Consider the following 23,119-nt stretch of genomic DNA (forward strand, 5'->3'; position numbering starts at 1 on the left):
ACAGATAAATACAGCCACCACTAGGGGGAGCTCAGGAGATTACTACATACAGATATATACAGCCACCACTAGGGGGAGCTCAGGAGATTACTACATACAGATATATACAGCCACCACTAGAGGGAGCTCAGGAGATTACTACACACAGATATATACAGCCACCACTAGAGAGAGCTCAGGAGATTACTACATGCATATATATACAGCCACCACTAGGGGGAGCTCAGGAAATTACTACATACAGATATATACATCCACCACTAGAGGGAGCAGTGGAGATTAAAACATACAGATATAGACATCCACCACTAGAGGGAGCTCAGGAGATTAAAACATACAGATATATACAGCCACCACTAGAGGGAGCTCAGGAGATTACTACATACAGATAAATACAGCCACCACTAGGGGGAGCTCAGGAGATTAAAACATACAGATATATACAGCCACCACTAGGGGGAGCTCAGGAGATTACTACATACAGATATATACAGCCACCACTAGAGGGAGCTCAGGAGATTACTACATACAGATATATACAGCCACCACTAGAAGGAGCTCAGGAGATTACTACATAGAGATAAATACAGCCACCACTAGAGGGAGCTCAGGAGATTACTACATACAGATATAGACCTCCACCACTAGAGGGAGCTCAGGAGATTACTACATACAGATAAATACAGCCACCACTAGGGGGAGCTCAGGAGATTAAAACATACAGATATATACAGCCACCACTAGGGGGAGCTCAGGAGATTACTACATACAGATAAATACAGCCACCACTAGGGGGAGCTCAGGAGATTACTACATACAGATATATACAGCCACCACTAGGGGGAGCTCAGGAGATTACTACATACAGATATATACAGCCACCACTAGAGGGAGCTCAGGAGATTACTACATACAGATATATACAGCCACCACTAGAGGGAGCTCAGGAGATTACTACATACAGATAAATACAGCCACCACTAGGGGGAGCTCAGGAGATTACTAAATACAGATATATACAGCCACCACTAGGGGGAGCTCAGGAGATTACTACATACAGATATATACAGCCACCACTAGAGGGAGCTCAGGAGATTACTACACACAGATATATACAGCCACCACTAGAGAGAGCTCAGGAGATTACTACATACATATATATACAGCCACCACTAGGGGGAGCTCAGGAAATTACTACATACAGATATATACATCCACCACTAGAGGGAGCTCAGGAGATTACTACATACAGATATAGACATCCACCACTAGCGGGAGCTCAGGAGATTACTACATACAGATAAATACAGCCACCACTAGGGGGAGCTTAGGAGATTACTACATACAGATATATACAGCCACCACTAGGGGGAGCTCAGGAGATTACTACATACAGATATATACAGCCACCACTAGGGGGAGCTCAGGAGATTAAAACATACAGATATAAACAGCCACCACTAGAGGGAGCTGAGGAGATTACTACATACAGATATATACATCCACCACTAGAGGGAGCTCAGGAGATTACTATATACAGATAAATACAGCCACCACTAGGGGGAGCTCAGGAGATTACAACATACAGATATATACAGCCACCACTAGGGGGAGCTCAGGCGATTACTACATACAGATATATACAGCCACCACTAGAGGGAGCTCAGGAGATTACTACATACAGATAAATACAGCCACCACTAGGGGGAGCTCAGGAGATTACTACATACAGATATATACAGCCACCACTAGGGGGAGCTCAGGAGATTACTACATACAGATATATACAGCCACCACTAGAGGGAGCTCAGGAGATTACTACACACAGATATATACAGCCATCACTAGGGGGAGCTCAGGAGATTACTACATACAGATATATACAACCACCACTAGGGGAGCTCAGGAGATTACTACATACAGATATATACAGCCACCACTAGAGGGAGCTCAGGAGATTACTGCATACAGATATATACAGCCACCACCAGAGGGAGCTAAGGAGATTACTGCATACAGATTATACAGCCACCGCTAGAGGGAGCTAAGGAGATTACTGCATACAGATTATACAGCCACCGCTAGAGGGAGCTCACTACATACAGATTATACGGCCACCACTAGAGGGAGCTCACTTCATACAGATTATACAGCCACCACTAGAGGGAGCTCACTTCATACAGATTATACAGCCACCACTAGAGAGAGCTCACTACATACAGATTATACGGCCACCACTAGAGGGAGCTCAGGAGTTCACTTCATACAGATTATACAGCCACCACTAGAGTGAGCTCACTACATACAGATTATACAGCCGCCACTAGGGGGAGCTCACTACATACAGATTATACAGCCACCACTAGAGGGAGCTCACTACATACAGATTATATAGCCACCACTAGAGGGAGCTCACTACATACAGATTATACATCCACCACTAGAGGGAGCTCACTACATACAGATTATATAGTCACTACTAAAGGGAGCTCACTACATACAGATTATACAGCCGCCACAAGAGGGAGCTCACTGCATACATATTATACAGCCACCACTAGAGGGAACTCACTACATACAGGTTATACAGCCACCACTAGAGGGAGCTCACTACATACAGATTATACAGCCACCACTAGAGGGAGCTCACTACATACAGATTATACAGTCACCACTAGAGGGATCTCACGATATACAGATCATACAGTCACCACTAGAAGGTGCTCACTACATACAGATTATACAGCCACCACTAGAGGGAGCTCACTACATACAGATTATACAGCCACCACTAGAGGGAGCTCACTACATACAGAATATACAGTCACCACTAGAGGGAGCTCAATACATACAGCCACCACTAGAGGGAGCTCACTACATACAGATTATACAGCCACCACTAGAGGGAGCTCCCTACATACAGATTATACAACTAGTACCACCACTAGAGGGAGCTCAATACATGCAGATTTTATTACAAGACACGGAGGCTCGTATTGCTATTCTCCTTCTTTACTCTGACCAATAGCAGCAAAGAAAAAATTGAACATGTGACCCAACCCCTCCCCATAGTCCCAGTATAACAGGCAACTCCGCCTGCAAATCCTCCTCTTTCTTTGCTGCTGACGCAGAGATAAGTATTGTGGTTTATTGTTCTTTGACTGCTTTTTATATATAGGCTTAGGCCTCTTTCACACTTGCGTTGTCCGGATCCGGCGTGTACTCCATTTGCCGGAATTACACACCGGATCCGGAAAAATGCAAGTGAACTGAAAGGGGCGATCACGTGATCCATGCGCTTGGGGCGCCCTGACATCACTCTGGAGCACCCCGGGAGCCGCACAGATGATAAGTATACTGCTCCCTCGCTCCCCGCTACACTTTACCATGGCTGCCAGGACTTTAGCGTCCCGGCAGCCATGGTAACCATTCAGAAAAAGCTAAACGTCAGGTCCGGCAATGCGCCGAAACGACGTTTAGCTTAAGGCCGGATCCGGATTAATGCCTTTCAATGGGCATTCATTCCGGATCCGGCCTTGCGGCAAGTCTTCAGGATTTTTGGCCGGAGCAAAAAGTGCAGCATGCTGCGGTATTTTCTCCGGCCCAAAAACTTTCCGGTCCTGAACTGAAGACATCCTGATGCATCCTGAACGGATTTCACTCCATTCAGAATGCATTAGGATAAAACTGATCAGGATTCTTCCGGCATAGAGCCCCGACGACGGAACTCTATGCCGGAACAAAAGAACGCAAGTGTGAAAGAGCCCTTATATATATATAGGCTTTATTATATTAGGTTGTCTCTTTGAGTTTCTTGTGGCTGCTTTCCCCTGTGGGGCTTTTTCCAGGGGGGTATATATATTTATGTAGTTATACTTTGCTGTAGTCTTTTTCTATTTGGTCTCTTAGGGGTTAATCATTTGCGCTTGTCGGCTGCTTCTCCCCTTTGGCTCCGACACACCTCTCCCCCCCCCCCCCCCCTGTTTGTCCGACGGCCGTTACTTACCTCAGATCTTGCCGCTTTCTAGCTCCTGCTTGCCTGCGCGTGCCCGAGATCTCGCGAGATCTCGGGCGCTTTCTTTTCCGGTTTCTCCTGTGTGGCGCTCCGGAGCTCGGCTGCCTCGGCTCGTCTCTGGGTCTTTTCTTGCAGGTTTTTCTTTTCTCTTCCAGCGATTCTTCTCCTGGCCGGGGGTAATCCCTCTCGCCAGTGTCATTAGTGTTCTGCCAACATTTTTCTTCAGTCCATAGTTTACAATCAGTGCATGTCAGCTATGCCTAACTCAGCGCACGGTGGGCAGGGCCCTGCAGAGGAGGATATTGAATTAACCCCTTCGGGGGAGGATTGTCAAGTTATGGCCCCTAGTGATCAATCCCTGGCCTTTCAGGCCTCATTATCCAACGCCATTGCAGCAGCTATGGAGTCAATGACTTCGGTCATTTCTCAGTCTATTGCCCAGGCCCTAGCTGCCCATCCAGCTGCCTCACAAACCCCGCAGCCCGCTATGGTTTCTAAACCGGCCGGGCCAGGGCCATCTGCCTCCAGAAAACGTATTAATGGTGATGATGTTCCCACCAATGTTGGCGCGCTAGGTCCGCGCAAAAGAGCCTGTATGCGTCAGGCAGAACGTACGCACAATTGGAAATGTGCTAGAGCACAGCAGGATGTGGGTTCTGACTCTGAGGTCGGATCCGATGAGGAGGCTGTTGAGGACGCCTTTGAGGAGGCAGAGGAGGACCCCTCCGGGGTCATGGATCATAACCCCCTGCCCGGGTGTAGTTCCCTAATGTCAGCTGCAGAGGTCATTCCTGCATCTTTAACGGATCCCTCTGGGGAACCCTTGTTTGACCCGGATTCACTCCACCATCCTCGTTCATCCGCGGAGTGGTTACCATTAGAGCATGTTTCCAAATATCTGGAGGCTCGCGTGCGCTGCCCTCTTTCCAAAGAGGCACGCAATAAGCTTAGGGCGGAATGCCCCAGACCCGTCATCCCCAATAAGGTGTGCGAGACTCCATCTGTGGACCCCAAAATGACGCAGTTCCTCACAAAATCTGGTTGGAACCCGCGTAGGGGTCTGGAGTCAGCTTTACGCTCTTGTCAAGACAAACTCCTCGACATTTTCGGCCCTCTAGCGAAGTTGCTTGACCTTGCGGAAGTGGCAAAGGCCGAGAACAGGCAGGTAGATCCTGTGGAGGTGCGCGAATGGGTGCAACGCGCTATTTGTATAGCGGGCAACGCTAATACGTCCCTAGCTATTGAAAGGCGTAAAGCTATTCTATTCAAAATAGAACCAAAATTATCCAACCTGGCGCTTACTGAGGCTGGGAAAGAAGCCCAGGGCCTGTTATTTGGCGAGTCCTTCATCAAGGACCTAGGGCGTTTCACTGCCCTGGATAAAGCCCAAAGCTCTATGAAAAGGGTTTTCCACGGTAGGGTTTCTACCAGGGCCGGCAGTTTTAGGGGCCGTCTGTCCGGCCGTGCCCAGTTTCAATCCCGTGGTTCGGGTCGAGGCTCCTTCTCCCAGAGATCTGCCTTTCAGGAACACAGGCGTGAACCAACATCTTTTTTTTTTCCCCTTCCCGGGGAAGTTCCTGGCGATCAAGAGGATACAGAGGAAATCCTAATTCCAGACGTCCCTACGGTAAGACTGCCACCTCATTTCAGTTCTTTAAGTGTTTATGTCTTTTTTCTCGGGCTTGGTCTCACATCACCTCAGACCAATGGATCCTTTCAACGGTCAGGGGTTTCCACATCGAGCTTACGACCTTCCCACTGTCCATTCCGCCTCCACGCCCTGTAGTGTTGTCAGAGGAGAGCCGCATACCGGTGGACACCGAGTGTCACGGCCATGGCCATGACCGTGACTCCTCAACCGCAGGCGGTTGCCTGCGGTTTGTTTTTGGTGTTCAATCACAGGTGAGAGCCGCTGGTGTGTGGCCTCACTTGTGGTTGCCGCGGGCAACCTGTTGTATGAGTTGGTTTCTGCAGAGCAGCCTGAGCGGTGCTGGGCAGCTTGCTGCATGGCATGCGGTTGCACCTAGCAAACTTTCTGTTAGGTGTGTGTGCATGTGTACACTTGGTTTTATGTGTGGTGTGCACTGACCCTTCCCTTCACTGTGGTTGTCCGTGGCAACGTTTGGTCGTTGTTGTACATGTGGTGGCAGTGTCCCGGCCTTCGGGCTGACTCCCAGGACATGAGTGCCACCCATGTCGTTGCCTGCGGCAACAGCCACAGTTTGTGTTAGTGAGTTGGACACTTTCCCTTTAATGTGTGTTTCCCTTCTCTGGTGGTGGAAGGGTTAATTCCCTTCCCAGTGTGTGTGTGTGTGTGTGTGTGTGTGTGTCTCACTGGGTGTGTCCGACTGTGGGGTGAGGCTTCTTGGCCTATAAAGTCTCACTGTTTTTTCAGGTCTGGAGGTTGCTTCAGCCATGCTTTGCTGGAGCAGCCTCCTGTGTTTTCCACCTGCCAGTGAGAGCCACCCCTGTGGTCATAACCATTATTGTCATTATGTTTATGTCTTCTTGTGTGTGATGTTATATGTGATGTTCTGTTGGGACCTTCCTTGTGATTTTGTGCAGCTTACGGTTCTGGATTCCTGTTTGCACAGGGATACAGTCAGCAAGGCTGTGGCAGGTTGGTGGAACTACTAGTTCGCCTGCCATACCCGTAAGGCTGTATGTGTTCCCCTTTTCCCAGCAGCTTGGCCATTGAGACTCCTGCTCCTCCGTGCCTAGGAGGAGTAGGTTGTCTTACCCTGACTCCTAGCTAGGGACCGGACGGAGGGTAAGTCAGGGTTCCTAGGTTCCTGCGCAAGGGTCCTCCTACCTTTAAGGTCGGCCCATGCAGATAGGAGTTAGGGACGCTGTAGGAGGTGACCTGCTCCCTATCCTGTTGTCCTGGCCGAGCAGCCATAACATCATCCGGCATCGCACGGCTGAGGATTTTCCCCCATCCTCAGCCGTGACACCGAGTTGTCGGATCTTTTCCACAAGGGAGCCATAGAGCCAGCTCCGGTATCCCCTTATGGGATAATCAGCAACATTTTCCTGGTGGCGAAAAAAGGGGGCCAACTGCGGCCCGTCATCAATTTGCGCGCCCTCAACGCGTTCGTCAGATACCCCCACTTCAAGATGGAGGGCATCCATCTCCTTCGGGACTTACTGCAGATGGGCGATTGGATGGTCAAATTGGACCTGAAAGACGCTTATCTTACGGTCCCTGTAGAGGACGCGTCCAGGAACCTCCTCTGTTTCTCTTGGAAAGACAGGATTTGGCGGTTTACGTGCCTCCCATTCGGCCTCTCTTCAGCTCCATGGTGTTTTACCAAGCTGATGCGCCCGGCTATGGCCTGGCTACGCAGTCGGGGAGTTCGCCTCATCGTGTATCTGGACGACATCCTGATCATGGCCCAGGATCGTTCGGTGTTGCTGAATCACCTTCGCTGGACCATGGATCTCCTATCCGATCTGGGTTTCCTGCTCAACCAGGAGAAGTCCTGCCTCTCCCCGTCTCGCGAGATGGAATTCCTCGGGTTTATGGTGGATTCCACGGCAGGGACCCTCAGCCTACCATCGGCCAAGATTCGGTCAATTCGGAAAGAATTGCTCAGAGCCAGGTCGTCTTGCCAGATCCCATTGCGTCAACTAGCAAGGATAATAGGTCTTCTAGCCTCGTCTATTCAGGCGGTATTCCCGCTCCATTACCGGGCTCTACAGCGTCTGAAAATTTCTCATCTGCGGACGGGAGCTTCATATGCAGATTGGATCTCCTTGGACGAGGAGATGTCACTACCAGAGCTTTGAGACGTTCTCACAGCTCTGTGTCTCCACCCCTGTGATGATGTCACTTAGGGTTGGAGGTTTTTCTCACTGTTCTGTTTCTCCGCCCCTGTGATGAGGTCTTACTCCCAGCTGTCTCTCCTGCGTTTGATTTCTCTGCCTTTAAATCACCCCTCCTCCTATTGCAGGGCGTGGATTATATTTCTCTTTTCAGTTGTAGCTCTGCCTTGAGTATCTTCACTTCTTTAGCTACTAGTTCTCTGGACCTGTGTTCTGCTGCTGCAAGCACTCCGGATATTGCCAGCGGTCCTTGGATCCGTCTTCTCTGCGGCTGCAGCTCCATCAGCTAAGTGTGCAGACTTTGTTATGTACCTGGTGATTTCCTGACTGGATCTGAGGTGGCCCCGGTTCCCTCCATATTCTGTGCAGGGCATCGGTGGCCGTGCCCCTTCCACTATTGTAGGGGTTACAGGGCTCATCAGTCTAAGGTACGCGGGCATGCCTCGTTCCACCATTTGGATCCAGGCATGTGCTTTAGCAGCATAGGGAGAGTGTTGAGGGTCTGACAGGGGTCACCCTTTCTCTTCCCTAGTTTGGGGTCCGGTCAGTAGCTCTTTTTACTGTGTATACTCTTGTTACCCTTAAACAGCCGTGACATTATAATCCACCAAAACCGTCCTTGTTGACATGGATCCGCTTTCTGACCTGGTTGACCGCATGCAGGGTCTTTCTTTGGAAGTAGCGGATCTCCGTCAATCTCTGACTCAGCTACAAGCATTGGGCTCTGCTCCGGCTCATGGAGTCTGTTGCGAGCCAAAGGTCTCACTTCCGGAAACGTTCTCCGGGGGCAGTGAGAATTTTGTTCGCTTCAGAGAGGCATGTAAACTCCATTTTTGTTTGTGTCCCCACTCCTCTGGTAATGAGGAACAGAGGGTGAGGATTGTCATCTCCCTGCTCAGAGGTAATGCTCAGACTTGGGCTTTTTCGCTGCCATCAGGGGATCCTTCCCTGCGATCCGTGGAAAGGTTTTTTGTGGCCCTGGGGCAGATATATGATGACCCGGATCGTGTTGCTCTGGCAGAATCGAACTTACGTGTTCTATGCCAGAACAAACTGTCTGCGGAGCTTTATTGTTCTGAATTTCGGAGATGGGCAGCTGATTCAGGCTGGAATGATGCTGCACTCCGAAGTCAGTTCTGTCATGGTCTCTCAGAGGATTTGAAAGATGCCTTTGCTTTCCATGAGAGACCAACATCCTTAGAGTCTGCCATGTCATTGGCGGTACGCCTTGACAGGCGTCTAAGGGAAAGAAACAAGACCTCTCCGTCCAGCCATTGTCAGTCTAGGGGCAATGGTGCGGACTCATTCAGTATGCAGGGGTCTCATCCTGTCTCGCTCCCCTCTGAGGAGGAGCCCATGCAGCTAGGCCGACTTGCCCCTGATAAAAGAGGATTTAGTCCTCAGAATATGGTGTGTTTTTGTTGTGGGGGCATAGGTCATTTGGCAAATGTTTGTCCGTCTAGGAGATTCCTGACCTGTACTAAGAGCGATAATAAGAGAAAAACCTCAAGAGGTAGATCATCAAGTTCTGCTTCATCTGCTACTTTGGGCAAAGTTGATGTGGGAATTGATGCTTTTCCTCTGACCTGCAGTTCCCGTTTTCTCCTGTCTGCCAGGGTGGCGCTAGAGAGCAAGGTCATTCCTTGTGAGATTTTTGTCGATAGTGGAGCGGCCGTCAATCTTATTGACACTCAATTTGTAGCCTTGCATGGTTTTCAGGTTTGTACATTAGAAAAGGATATACCTGTTTTTGCCATTGACTCTGCTCCACTCTCGCAGAGATCTCTGAAAGGCATTGTTCACAATATCCGGCTAGCTGTAGGTGACACTCATGTGGAGGAGATATCTTGTTTTGTCCTTAACGGATTGCCTTCTCCTCTAGTTTTGGGGCTACCCTGGCTCACTAGACATAACCCCACTATTGATTGGCAAGGAAGGCAAATAAATGAGTGGAGTGACTTTTGTAGAGAGAATTGTCTCACAGCCACTCTTGCAGAGGTGTCTACTAAAACTCTGCCATCATTTCTCTCTGATTTCTCGGATGTGTTTTCCGAGAGCGGTGTTCAGGAGCTACCTCCTCACCGGGAGTTTGACTGTCCCATTAACCTCATTCCCGGCGCCAAGCTGCCAAAGGCACGCCTCTACAATCTCTCACAACCGGAGAGACTCGCAATGCGAACCTATATCTCCGAGAGTCTCGAGAAGGGGCATATTCGTCCCTCAAAGTCGCCTGTTGCCGCGGGTTTTTTTTTTGTTAAAAAAAAAGATGGCTCTCTGAGACCTTGCTTAGATTTTAGAGAGCTGAACCGTATCACGATTCGCGATCCCTATCCCCTTCCTCTGATCCCGGACCTCTTCAACCAAATTGTTGGGGCCAAGGTGTTTTCCAAATTGGATCTGAGAGGCGCGTACAACCTGGTCAGGGTCAGAGAGGGGGATGAATGGAAAACGGCCTTTAATACCCCTAACGGGCATTTCGAGAATCTCGTTATGCCTTTCGGCCTGATGAATGCTCCGGCCGTCTTTCAGCATTTTGTTAATAGTATTTTCTATCATTTAATGGGGAAATTTGTATTGGTGTATCTTGATGATATTTTGATTTTTTCCCCTGATGTTCAGACTCATCAGGATCATCTTTTTCAGGTCCTGCAGATACTGCGGGAAAATAAACTGTACGCCAAGCTGGAGAAATGTCTTTTTATGGTATCAGAGATTCAATTTCTGGGTTTTCTCCTCTCTGCTTCTGGTTTTCGCATGGATCCGGAGAAGGTCCGTGCTGTGCTGGAGTGGGAGCTTCCTGAAAATCAGAAGGCATTGATGCGCTTTCTGGGTTTTGCTAACTACTACAGAAAGTTCATTTTGAATTATTCCTCTATTGTCAAACCCCTTACTGACATGACAAAAAAGGGGACGGATTTTTCCTCTTGGTCGGAGGAGGCGCTTGCAGCCTTTTCTAAGATTAAAGAGAGTTTTGCGTCTGCTCCCATCTTGGTGCATCCCGATGTTTCCTTACCTTTTATTGTTGAGGTGGATGCTTCCGAGGTGGGTGTGGGTGCAGTTTTGTCCCAGGGCCCCTCTCCTGCCAAATGGCGACCTTGTGCCTTTTTCTCTAGAAAACTCTCCCCGGCAGAGAGAAACTATGATGTGGGAGATAGGGAGTTGTTGGCCATCAAGTTGGCTTTCGAGGAATGGCGCCATTGGTTGGAGGGGGCCAGGCACCCTATCACCGTTTTTACCGACCATAAGAATCTGGCGTACTTGGAGTCGGCCAGGCGTATGAATCCGAGACAGGCCAGATGGTCTCTGTTCTTCTCCAGATTTAATTTTGTTGTTACTTTCCGCCCTGGGATCAAGAATGTGAAGGCTGATGCTCTCTCTCGCTGTTTTCCGGGAGGAGGAAACTCCGAGGACCTGGGTCCCATTTTGGCGGAGGGGGTAGTTGTTTCTGCTCTATATTCCGATTTGGAGGCCGAGGTCCAGGCTGCCCAGTCTGAGGCACCTGCCCGTTGTCCCTCCGGGAAGTTGTTCGTGCCTCCTGAGCTACGTCACAAACTCTTTAAGGAACATCATGATACAGTTCTTGCTGGTCACCCCGGGAGTAGAGCCACGGTAGATCTCATTGCTCGGAGATTTTGGTGGCCGGCTCTTCGTAAGTCTGTGGAGGGTTTTGTGGCGGCTTGTGAGACGTGCGCTCGCGCTAAGGTCCCTCGTTCACGACCTTCAGGTTCCCTTCTTCCGTTACCCATACCTTCCCGTCCTTGGACACACCTGTCCATGGACTTTATCACGGATCTTCCTCGTTCCTCGGGGAAGTCGGTGATCCTGGTGGTCGTGGACCGTTTTAGCAAGATGGCTCATTTCGTTCCTTTCCCTGGTTTACCCAATGCTAAAACATTGGCGCAAGCTTTTGTAGATCATATTGTTAAATTGCACGGCATTCCCTCTGAGATTGTTTCCGATAGAGGCACGCAGTTTGTGTCCAGGTTCTGGAAGGCTTTCTGTTCTCGCCTGGGGGTTCGGCTGTCCTTCTCTTCTGCTTTTCACCCGCAGTCGAATGGTCAGACTGAGCGCCTCAATCAGAATCTGGAGACATATTTGCGCTGTTTTGTGGCAGAGAACCAGGAGGATTGGTGTTCATTTCTCCCTCTTGCTGAGTTTGCTTTGAACAACCGTCGTCAGGAATCTTCTGATAAGTCACCATTTTTTGGTGCATATGGGTTCCATCCGCAGTTTGGGACATTCTCGGGAGGGGCTCTTTCTGGTTTACCTGAGGAGGAGAGATTTTCCTCGTCTTTGTCTACCATTTGGCAAAAGATTCAGAGTAATCTCAGAAAGATGAGTGAGAAGTATAAGCGTGTGGCTGATAAGAGACGTGTGCCTGGTCCGGACCTGAATGTGGGTGATCTGGTGTGGTTGTCTACAAGAAATATTAAACTGAAGGTTCCCTCCTGGAAATTGGGTCCCAAGTTTATTGGGCCTTATAAAATTTTGTCAGTCATCAATCCTGTTGCCTTCCGCCTTGATCTTCCACGGGTTTGGAAGATACATAATGTTTTTCACAGATCTCTCTTAAAACCATATGTCCAGCCCACGGTACCCTCCTCTTTGCCTCCTCCTCCGATTTTGGTTGATGGCAATCTGGAGTTTGAGGTTTCCAGAATTGTGGACTCTCGCATTGTCCGCGGTTCTCTTCAGTACCTCGTTCATTGGAAGGGTTATGGTCCTGAGGAGAGGATATGGGTTCCGATGTCGGACATTAAAGCCACTCGCCTTATCAGGGCATTTCATAGGGCTCATCCTGGGAAGGTGGGTCCTGGGTGTCCGGAGTCCACCCGTAGAAGGGGGGGTACTGTCACTACCAGAGCTTTGAGACGTTCTCACAGCTCTGTGTCTCCACCCCTGTGATGATGTCACTTAGGGTTGGAGGTTTTTCTCACTGTTCTGTTTCTCCGCCCCTGTGATGAGGTCTTACTCCCAGCTGTCTCTCCTGCGTTTGATTTCTCTGCCTTTAAATCACCCCTCCTCCTATTGCAGGGCGTGGATTATATTTCTCTTTTCAGTTGTAGCTCTGCCTTGAGTATCTTCACTTCTTTAGCTACTAGTTCTCTGGACCTGTGTTCTGCTGCTGCAAGCACTCCGGATATTGCCAGCGGTCCTTGGATCCGTCTTCTCTGCGGCTGCAGCTCCATCAGCTAAGTGTGCAGACTTTGTTATGTACCTGGTGATTTCCTGACTGGATCTGAGGTGGCCCCGGTTCCCTCCATATTCTGTGCAGGGCATCGGTGGCCGTGCCCCTTCCACTATTGTAGGGGTTACAGGGCTCATCAGTCTAAGGTACGCGGGCATGCCTCGTTCCACCATTTGGATCCAGGCATGTGCTTTAGCAGCATAGGGAGAGTGTTGAGGGTCTGACAGGGGTCACCCTTTCTCTTCCCTAGTTTGGGGTCCGGTCAGTAGCTCTTTTTACTGTGTATACTCTTGTTACCCTTAAACAGCCGTGACAGGAGACCAAGGAGGAGCTGTCCTGGTGGACTCACCACTTACACGCCTGGAACGGCAAGGCTATTTTTGGTCATCGTCCGGACTTCGTGGTGGACTCGGATGCCAGCCTGTCGGGCTGGGGAGCTCACTGCGAGGGGATCACAACTGGAGACGGCTGGTCAGAGACCAGCCGGACCCGGAAGCCGAAGCGGTGGACGCGTTTCTACAGGATTGGTCTAAGGGCCTGCTCTACGCGTTTCCTCCGTTCCAACTGATTCCCCGGACCCTGATTCAAGTACGCCGTTATGTTGCGGATCTGACTCTTCTGGTCCCATTTTGGAGCTCCCAATCGTGATTTCCCCACCTTCTGGAGATGATAATAGAGATCCCGTGCCTGCTCCCGAAGTCTCAGACTCTCCTCCGCGGTCCGCATCACCAACCGCATCCTCTACTCTTGGACGGATCCCTGCGCCTGTTGGCATGTCGGATTTCAGGGGACCCTGGGAGGTCCCGGGAGTTTCGGGGACAGCTAGAGTCCTTTTCGAGAATGCATGGGCCCCAGGAACCAGAAGATCTTACAGGTCAGCCTGGGGATCTTGGGCTAGCTGGTGCTTGGCTAGGGACTTGGATCCCGTTTCAGCACCTGTGACGGAGATCTTGCATTTCCTGTCTTCCCTCTTCGACCAGGGCAAGGCCTATCGCACGATCAGCCTGTTCAGATCGGCCATCTCAGCGTTTCATCAGGGCTTTGACGGCACTCCTGCGGGTCAACACCCTTTGGTCTGCCGTCTCTTGCGCGGCTCTCGTATTTCTCGGCCTCCGAGACCAAGGTTCTCTGCCACTTGGGACGTGTCTTGTGTCCTCTCATTTTTGTCCTCTTGGCCTCAGAATTCAGACCTTTCCCTAAGGCAACTGTCTGCGAAGCTTGTCACTCTTTTCTGTCTGATTTCCTGCAAGCGGGTGTCAGACGTCCGGGCTTTGGATTATGATGCCAGCTCGTACACCCCGGATGGGGTCACTTTTGACATCTCTAGGAGGACTAAGACCCACATACGTTCGGTCTCCTACCCTGCTTTCCCGGCCCCGCCTTCACTTTGTCCCGTGGCATGCCTCAGGGAATATGAAACTCGCACTTCTCTTCATCGGTCTAGGGAGTTTCCGCAGCTCTTCCTTTCTACTATTCGGCCTTTTGCTCCGGTGACAACTCCCACGTTGGCGAGGTGGATGAAATGGGTCATGGACTTGGCGGGCGTAGACACTTTTTTCTTTTTTCAGCGCATTCCGCTAGGGGGGCATCTGCTACCTCTTTGGCGGTTTATGGCGCCAGACTGGAGGACATTTTAAAGTTGGCGGATTGGTCTAGAGTCTCCACGTTCAGAGAGTTTTATTTTAGGCCAGGTCCTCATGTTTTCTCAGCGATCATTGATAACGTGTCTTAAACGTTGAACTTGCAATACGAGCCTCCGGGTCTTGTAATAAAATCTGATGATTTTCCTATTTCATGACGTAAAGTCATGATTTTATTAAAGACACGGAGGCGAGTATTGCCCTCCCTATGTTTCCCCTCCCTATGTATCTATTTATGACTATGGACGATGTTGATTTGTTTGTCATGCGCATATTGGTTTTAACTCTATGAGTGTTTTCTCCTGAGTAGGTTTGTCGCAACCATTTGATTTTGGGATACCACGTACCAATTTGTTTCTATCATTCTCTGTTTCACCTTTCAGGTTGAGACCGGCCTGGTGTGCTGTCTTCATTTGTCTACGTCGTGGTTCGAAGGGTCGGCAGTTCAGTTCCAGCCAATCGATTGATGTGGACAGGACAAGGAGCATCCGTCAGCGTTTGATTCCAGTTGTTCCTGGTTCGTTTCCGGATGGAAGTCGTTTTTTTTCCCATGATGTTCTGGGACTCTTGGTTTTGAAGGTTTTGCAGGCGGAGTTGCCTGTTATACTGGGACTATGGGGAGGGGCTGATCACATGTTTAATTTTTTCTTTGCTGCTATTGGTCAGAGTAAAGAAGGAGAATAGCAATACTCGCCTCCGTGTCTTTAATAAAATCATGACTTTACGTCATGAAATAGGAAAATCATCAGATTATACAGCCATCACTAGAGGGAGCTCAATACATACAGATTATACAGCCACCACTAGAGGGAGCTCACTACATACAGATTATACAGTCACCACTAGAGGGAGCTCACTACATACAGATTATACAGCCACCACTAGAGGGAGCTCACTACTTGCAGATTATACAGCCACCACTAGAGGGAGGTCACTACATACAGATTATACAGCCACCACTAGAAGGAGTTCACTACATACAGTTTATACAGCCACCACTAGAGGGAGCTCACTATATACAGATTATACAGCCACCACTAGAGGGAGCTCACTACATACAGATTATATATTCTCCACTAGAGGGAGCTCACTACATATAGATTATACAGTCACCACTAGAGGTGAATAGGGTTATTATAGAGGTGTAGAGCATGTTTTTCTCAATTATATAGCGCAGACATATTCTGCAGCGCTGTCAGGGACATATTAAGTGCACGATAGGCCTTGGGCTGTCTACCCAACTGGGGCCCCTCCCTCTATTTTAGTTTAGGTTTTTTTCTGTATGAAGAAGCTGTGTTGCTTCGTGAGCTCCACAGTCTCTTCCTAGGCCATATGACATCACATTAATCGTTCACGTGGCCGAGGTGCAGCTCTGTCCCATCAAAGTGATTGGGGTTCAGCTGTCCACTAACAAATGGACAGAGCTGAACAAAGAAACGGTGGCGCTCACTGAACATCGCAGTCTCCTCAAACAGCTGATTGGCGGGGGTGCCAGGAGTCGGACCCCCACTATCTCATATCCTCAGGATAGGCCATCAATATATAAATGCAAGAGAACCCTTTTACCTTATGTTATCTGTAGTGTTACACTGCACCCACGTAGTAGTTTGCCCCACACTGCCCCCATGTAGTAGTTTGCCCCCACACTGCCCCCATGTAGTAGTTTGCCCCCACACTGCCCCCATGTAAAAGTTTCCCCCCACACTGCCCCATGTGATAGTTTGCCCCCACACTGCCCCATTTAGTAGTTTGCCCCACACTGCCCCATGTAGTAGTTTGCCCCCACACTGCCGCCATGTAGTAGTTTGCCCCACACTGCCCCCACTTAGTAGTTTGCCCCCACACTGCCCCCACATAGTAGTTTGCCCCCACACTGCTCCCACGTAGTAGTTTGCCCCCCACACTGCCCCAATGTAGTAGTTTGCCCCCACACTGCCCCTATGTAGTAGTTTGCCCCCACACTGCCCCCATATAGTAGTTTGCCCCCACACTGCCCCCACACTGCCCCCACGTAGTAGTTTGCCCCCACACTGCCCCCATGTAGTAGTTTGCCCCCACACTGCCCCCATGTAGTAGTTTGCCCCCACACTGCCCCTATGTAGTAATTTGCCCCCACACTGCCCCATGTAGTAGTTTGCCCCCACACTGCCCCCATGTGATAGTTTGCCCCCACACTGCCCCCATGTGATAGTTTGCCCCCATATAGTAGTTTGCCCCCACACTGCCCCATGTAGAAGTTTGCCCCCACACTGCCCTCATGTAGTAGTTTGCCCCCACACTGCCCTCATGTAGTAGTTTGCCCCCAAACTGCCCTCATGTAGTAGTTTGCCCTCATGTAGTACGGTAGTTTGCTCCCCATGTAGCAATTTGCCCCCACTGTCCCTTCAGTAATATGTCCTTCTGTGACCCCCAGTAATGTCCCACAAAGTTGGCACACAAAAAAAAAAAAAACTACAAGCTAATACTTACCTGTGTCCCGACGATCGCTCGCAGATGGTACGAGCCGGGATGAGGCCTGCGCCTGGATTTTACCACCGCGTAGGCCTCAGGCCTACTAGGCCTGAAGCCTTTAGCGGTGATCGCAGCAGGGCAGGGAACTATGCGCTCCCGTGCTCCACCATATTATGTGGGCGTTTGGCAGGGGCGTAACTATAGGGGAAGCAGGGGAAGCGGCTGCTTTGTGGCCCTGACCCGGAAGGGGCCCATCCAGGAGGAGGAGGACTAAAAGATTTTGTCAGGGCCCCCTCAACAGTATTACACAATGAAATAATATACAGTGGCAGTATAGACAGTGTACAAAATAGATGGAGCAGCTGCCGGGCCTGGTCTGAGAGAGCGATCTATACTAGCCACAGGAATGGGGGTGGCATGAAAGGAAGGGGTTGTGAAAAAATTACTGGGGGAGGGGGGCCCCATTCAAAAATATGCTGTGGGGCCCAGTAATTTCTAGTTACGCCACTGGCGTTTGGGTAGGCGTTGGGTCCCCCAGCGATGCCGGTCCTCGGGCTGCCGACCCGAACGGCCCTATTATAAACCGCCATTGAGCGCTGTACAGACATTACCATCACTCGCGGTCTCCAGAAGAGCTCACAATCTAAGGTCCATATCAATATGACTTCACATTGTGGGAGGAAACCCATGGACTACTGTGGACCCTATAGGGGCGCCCTATAGAGGGGTCTTGTTACCACTGGTGGCACTATATATTATTAACCCTGAGGGTGCTGTGGCACAATATGGAGGGCACTGCTAGTAATGGGGGCACTCCAGTATTGGGGAGCATTATTACTATTGGGAGTATTGTAGAGGGCACTATTAATAATGAGGACTATCTGTATGGCACTGTTATGTCTGCAGTCTAGTATTTGGGAGCACAGCGGGAACAGTATTGGGGGTAGCAGCAGGATGACCAGGAGGGGGGGGGGGTGGTGGAAAACCTAAGATGGTCTGTGTGCCAAACTCTTCAGAGCTGAGATGCATCAGGGCGGTCTGGTCTGAATGGAGAAGATGAGGAAAGAACATCTACATCAGAGGAGACATTGGATGTAAGAGGTATGTGGTGCTGTATTCTCCTGTATGTTTGGTAGTGCTGCATGGAATGTCTTTAATGGTAGGGCTGGAGGGAGGGGTTTGGATTGGGAATTTGTCACTAGGGGGCACCATTTCAATTTTTGCAGCAGTAAGGCTAGGTGGACCCCTGGATAAGGTCATCAAATAGCCTCCACATTTCAGCCTCCTGGGGCTTGAAGTGGCCAGGTGTAATGCTTCAAGGGGAATTACCACTTCTGCACCCCGCTACTGTCTCCTATGGTTAACCTAATGTCCTCTTGTGTCATTATCGCAGGTCCAAACAATCTGCATTCCTGTGTTTGAAACTGTTTGTTATCATGTAATGTGCCTGTTTCAACAGCAGGTGGCAGCATAAATGGCAGAGCTACAGGTACAGAGAATGGAGCTTTTCTTCTATTCTAACACCCCCCTCTGTGCTGTGGTGGGCATGTCCTGGCCCAGGCCAGCTAGAGCACCTTCGGCTCAGCTGGATATGGAGACAGAAGCTTAGAGCCTCAGGAGCCAGGAGAGACTGCCTGGTGTAGCATAATTCTGAGTCAGACTACAAAGTGAAGTTGTAGCACCCAGAGAAAGCTGAATTATACAGCTATCCAGTCAGCACAGCAGAGCCAGAGAGCAACATACGTAGCAGAGAGGAGTTTGCCTGCCACCGTTAATGCCAAAGCTTGCTGGGAACCAAGACAAAGCCTGAAACTGGAGAAACGTTTATTGAGAGTAAAGCTGTTATTGAACTTCATCACAAGGTCTGGACTCAATGTATTCTTCATCCCACCATTCAACAACCCCCCTTTTCATTGCTTCAGAGCCAACGCCTGGGGTCCAGCGTATCCAAGTAGGAGCACCGTGACACATGCATCAATATTAAGGGATACTTAGGCCACCCTACACCACTCTGGCATTCCCACACCTGGGTACCATCCACAGCATCACTAAAAGGGGCCCTGTGCCGTCACGAAAACAAGTACTTTTTGTTTTTTCTTCTTAAAGGGCCCGGGGGGGGGGGCGGGGGGTTAGGGTTGCACAGGCCACTAGTGTCTCACAGACATTGGTATAAATCTATATTTGTAGCCGCGTTCCACTCATTTTTCAGGGAGTTCCTCTGAAGAAGAGACAACAATTTCCACACAGTGCTTCAGACGCGTCGCCCTCCCACTCATTGCCCCGTGACCTTAGATTCTTCTTCTTCTCTGTGACACCTGTGTGGCTGGCAGCAGCCATGGCGAGGGAAGACGTGGGAGGTTGTCTCTGCTGTGCGGGTCATCACATCTCTTACTTTTCAAAGAAGTTCACTTATCAGAGCAGCAGTTTGTGCTCCAGAGCTGCTCCTTAGGCTAGGGCTATATGACATGTTTCACGCAACATTTTGTCGCACCAATGTCACGCGACATATTTTGTAAGGCTAGTCTATGGTGTCACATGCGACAAGCTGCAACTGCAACATGCCAGTTGGAAAAAACCCTTCCAAATGGAATTTGTACGAGTCGCGTCGAGCCGTAGTCGCAACATGTCGCAGGGCGGCACTATAGACTAGCATTACAAAATATGTTGCGCAACATTGGTGCGACATGAATGTCGCGCGACACATGTTGCAATGTGGCCCTAGTCTTCTGATTAAACCATTTTCATCTACATGTAGAAATCACCCTGACCCCCGGCGACATCTTCCTCCCTGATCTCATCTACCTCCCTAATCTCATCTTCCTCCCCGATCTCATCTTCCTCCCTGACCTGATCTTCCTCCCTGATCTCATCTTCCTCCCTGATCTCATCTTCCTCCCTGATCTCATCTTCCTCCCTGATCTCATCTTCCTCCCTGATCTCATCTTCCTCCCTGATCTCATCTTCTTCCCTGATCTCATCTTCCTCCCTGACCTGATCTTCCTCCCTGATCTCATCTTCCTCCCAGATCTCATCTTCCTCCCTGACCTGATCTTCCTCCCTGATCTCATCTTCCTCCCTGACCTGATCTTCCTCCCTGATCTCATCTTCCTCCCCAATCTCATCTTCCTCTCTGACCTGATCTTCCTCCCCAATCTCATCTTTATCCCCAATCTCATTTTCCTCCCTGACCTGATCTTCCTCCTTGATCTCATCTTCTTCCTTGACCTGATCTTCCTCGCCGATCTCATCTTCCTCGCCGATCTCATCTTCCACCCCGATCTCATCTTCCTCCCCGATCTCATCTTTCTTCCTGACCTGATCTTCCTCCCCGAGCTCATCTTCTTCCCTGATCTCATCTGCCTACCTGATCTGATCTTCCTCCCCAATCTTATCTTCCTCTCTGACCTCATCTTCCTCCCCGATCTCATCTTCCTCCCTGACCTCATCGTCCTTCCTGATCTCATCTTCCTCTCATGGACAGGTAGGATCAGGACAGGTAGAAAGATCAGGTCAGGGAGGAAGATGTTGTCAGGGAGGAGGATCAGATCAGGGAGAAAGATCAGGTCAGGGAGAAAGATGAGATCAGGGAGGAAGATGCTGCTGGGGATCAAGGTGATTTCTACATATAGTTGAAAAAGGTTTCATCAGAAGACTAGGGCCACACTGCAACATGTGTCACGCAACATTTTGTAATGCTAGTCTATAGTTTCGCCCTGTGACACGACAGTCGCACAAATTCCATCTTGAAAGGGTTTTTTCGTGTTGCAGTTGCAGCATGTCACATGTGACACCATAGACTAGCCTTACAAAATATGTTGCGCATTCTGGAAGCTGGTGCCACACACACCCGCTGCCCTAACAGCTTTCCGCGGCTTATATCGGTGAACCCAGGGCCGGCCTTAGGTGTTCAGGCGCCCTGTGCGAGATAACCTTGTGGCGCCCCCCCCCCCCCCCAAAAAAAAAAAACACTGCTTGTTGCTGGCATCATGGCATAGGCTGGCTGACTATCCAACCAAGTAGTTACCAGCCCTCACACCCCAAAGGCCGGTGTAATGTTATACTTCCCTAGTTCGTGAGATTTCCCTACCCTCGTCACTTCCGGTCGCACCGGACATGACGTGAGGAGGTGTGCCGCGCAGGCGCACAACGACAGGTTAGGGAAATTTCACAGCAGAGTGCGCATGCGCCAGGAGCCTCGCCGGCGGTTAGGGTAGGGAAAAACTATGGGCCAATGCGCAGGCGCAGTGATCGGATGGATGTTCTCAGCTGAACACCGGCCGACACTGCGCATGCATCGGGAGCCTCACCAGCGGTTAGGGAAGGGAAAAATTACGTACGGGCCAGTGCTTTTTCCCTACCCTAACCGCTGGTGAGGCTCCCAGCGCATGCGCAGTGTCGGCCGGTGTCCAGCTGAGAAAATTCGTTTCCAATGTAGTATTAATAACTAAACAATTAAATAATAAACATATTGCATTGTCTACTTACCGCCAGGACAATTAGATGATCTGGACTCTGGCTGCAGTCTGGCTCTGGGGACTCCATTGTCACTCTCTTCCCCCCCCCCCCTCCCTCTCTTGTCACTCTTTCCCCCCCCCTTCCCTTGTCACTCTCATTATCCCCGCCCTCCCTTGTCACGCTCATTATTTCCCCCCCCCATCACTCTCATTATTCCCCCCCCCATCACTCTCATTATTTCCCCCCCCCATCACTCTCATTATTTCCCCCCCCATCACTCTCATTATTCCCCCCCCATCACTCTCATTATTTCCCCCCCCATCACTCTCATTATTTCCCCCCCCATCACTCTCATTATTCCCCCCCCCCATCACTCTCATTATTCCCCCCCCATCACTCTCATTATTCCCCCCCCATCACTCTCATTATTTCCCCCCCCCATCACTCTCATTATTTCCCCCCCCATCACTCTCATTATTTCCCCCCCCCATCACTCTCATTATTCCCCCCCCCATCACTCTCATTATTCCCCCCCCATCACTCTCATTATTCCCCCCCCATCACTCTCATTATTCCCCCCCCATCACTCTCATTATTCCCCCCCCATCACTCTCATTATTCCCCCCCCCCATCACTCTCATTATTCCCCCCCCATCACTCATTATTCCCCCCCCATCACTCATTATTCCCCCCCCATCACTCATTATTCCCCCCCCATCACTCTCATTATTCCCCCCCATCACTCTCATTATTCCCCCCCCCATCACTCTCATTATTCCCCCCCCCCATCACTCTCATTATTCCCCCCCATCACTCTCATTATTCCCCCCCCCCATCACTCTCATTATTTCCCCCCCCCCCATCACTCTCATTATTCCCCCCCCCCCCATCACTCTCATTATTTCCCCCCCCATGTCACTCTCTTTCTTTCCTCCCCCCTCCCCACTCTCTTTCTTTCCTCCCCCCTTGTCACTCTCTTTCTTTCCTCCCCCCTCCCCCCTTGTCACTCTCTTTCTACTCCCACCTCCACCTCTAGTGTAGCGTGGCCGAGCTCTGTTAGGTCCGCGGTACAGGAGCATTTGTTTCCTGTACCCGGCCGGACTGACAGGAAGTGCACACTAAGTGAGCACTTCCTGTCAGTCCGGCCGGGTACAGGAAACAAAAGCTCCTGTACCGCGGACCTAACAGAGCTCGGCCACGCTACATTAACAGGCGCAGGATTCTTTAGACTAGAGCGGCAAGCGCTCAGCCTCAGCCACTCAGGCGGCGCAGAATGAGGGGCGCCGCCAGCCGCCCCCAACTTATATAAGCAACTTTTTTTTTTTTAAACCGCAACGGGCGCCGGGCGCCCCCTGCTGAATATAGGAGGAGGGGGGGGGGGAGAAAACATAAGTGCCGCCTCGCCTGCCCATATTACATTGCGGGCTGTCGGCCGCCCGGCGCCCCTGTTGCTATGGCGCCCTGTGCGGCCGCACAGCCCGCACACCCCAAAGGCCGGCCCTGGGTGAACCTGTTTACGCTTTACCAATAGACTGATGCCTTAAG

The 23,119-nt window shown here is 50.4% G+C and overlaps 3 protein-coding genes across 3 annotated transcripts in view; 2 read left to right on the forward strand and 1 right to left on the reverse strand.

Moving 5' to 3' along the window:
* The first annotated feature begins 4,060 nt into the window (after nucleotides 1-4,060).
* LOC122930634 lies at nucleotides 4,061-15,349 on the forward strand. Its single transcript, XM_044284143.1, has 2 exons — nucleotides 4,061-5,642; nucleotides 15,052-15,349. Exons 1-2 carry the CDS (start codon nucleotides 4,263-4,265, stop codon nucleotides 15,133-15,135), a joined length of 1,464 nt encoding a protein of 487 aa, XP_044140078.1. The 5' UTR covers nucleotides 4,061-4,262; the 3' UTR covers nucleotides 15,136-15,349.
* On the forward strand, nucleotides 6,855-15,045 carry LOC122930635. Its single transcript, XM_044284145.1, has 2 exons — nucleotides 6,855-7,783; nucleotides 13,348-15,045. Exons 1-2 carry the CDS (start codon nucleotides 7,133-7,135, stop codon nucleotides 13,594-13,596), a joined length of 900 nt encoding a protein of 299 aa, XP_044140080.1. The 5' UTR covers nucleotides 6,855-7,132; the 3' UTR covers nucleotides 13,597-15,045.
* Nucleotides 15,350-19,864: 4,515 nt separating the features above from the next.
* The window catches only part of BOC (BOC cell adhesion associated, oncogene regulated), a 74,303-nt gene continuing 71,048 nt past the window's right edge, over nucleotides 19,865-23,119 (reverse strand). Inside the window, exon 20 of the mRNA XM_044285871.1 lies at nucleotides 19,865-20,465. Coding sequence (XP_044141806.1) covers nucleotides 19,865-20,465 — 601 coding nt within the window. The remainder of the gene's footprint in view (nucleotides 20,466-23,119) is intronic.

This window comes from Bufo gargarizans, chromosome 3 (assembly GCF_014858855.1).
Source record: "Bufo gargarizans isolate SCDJY-AF-19 chromosome 3, ASM1485885v1, whole genome shotgun sequence".
Lineage (NCBI taxonomy): Eukaryota > Metazoa > Chordata > Amphibia > Anura > Bufonidae > Bufo > Bufo gargarizans.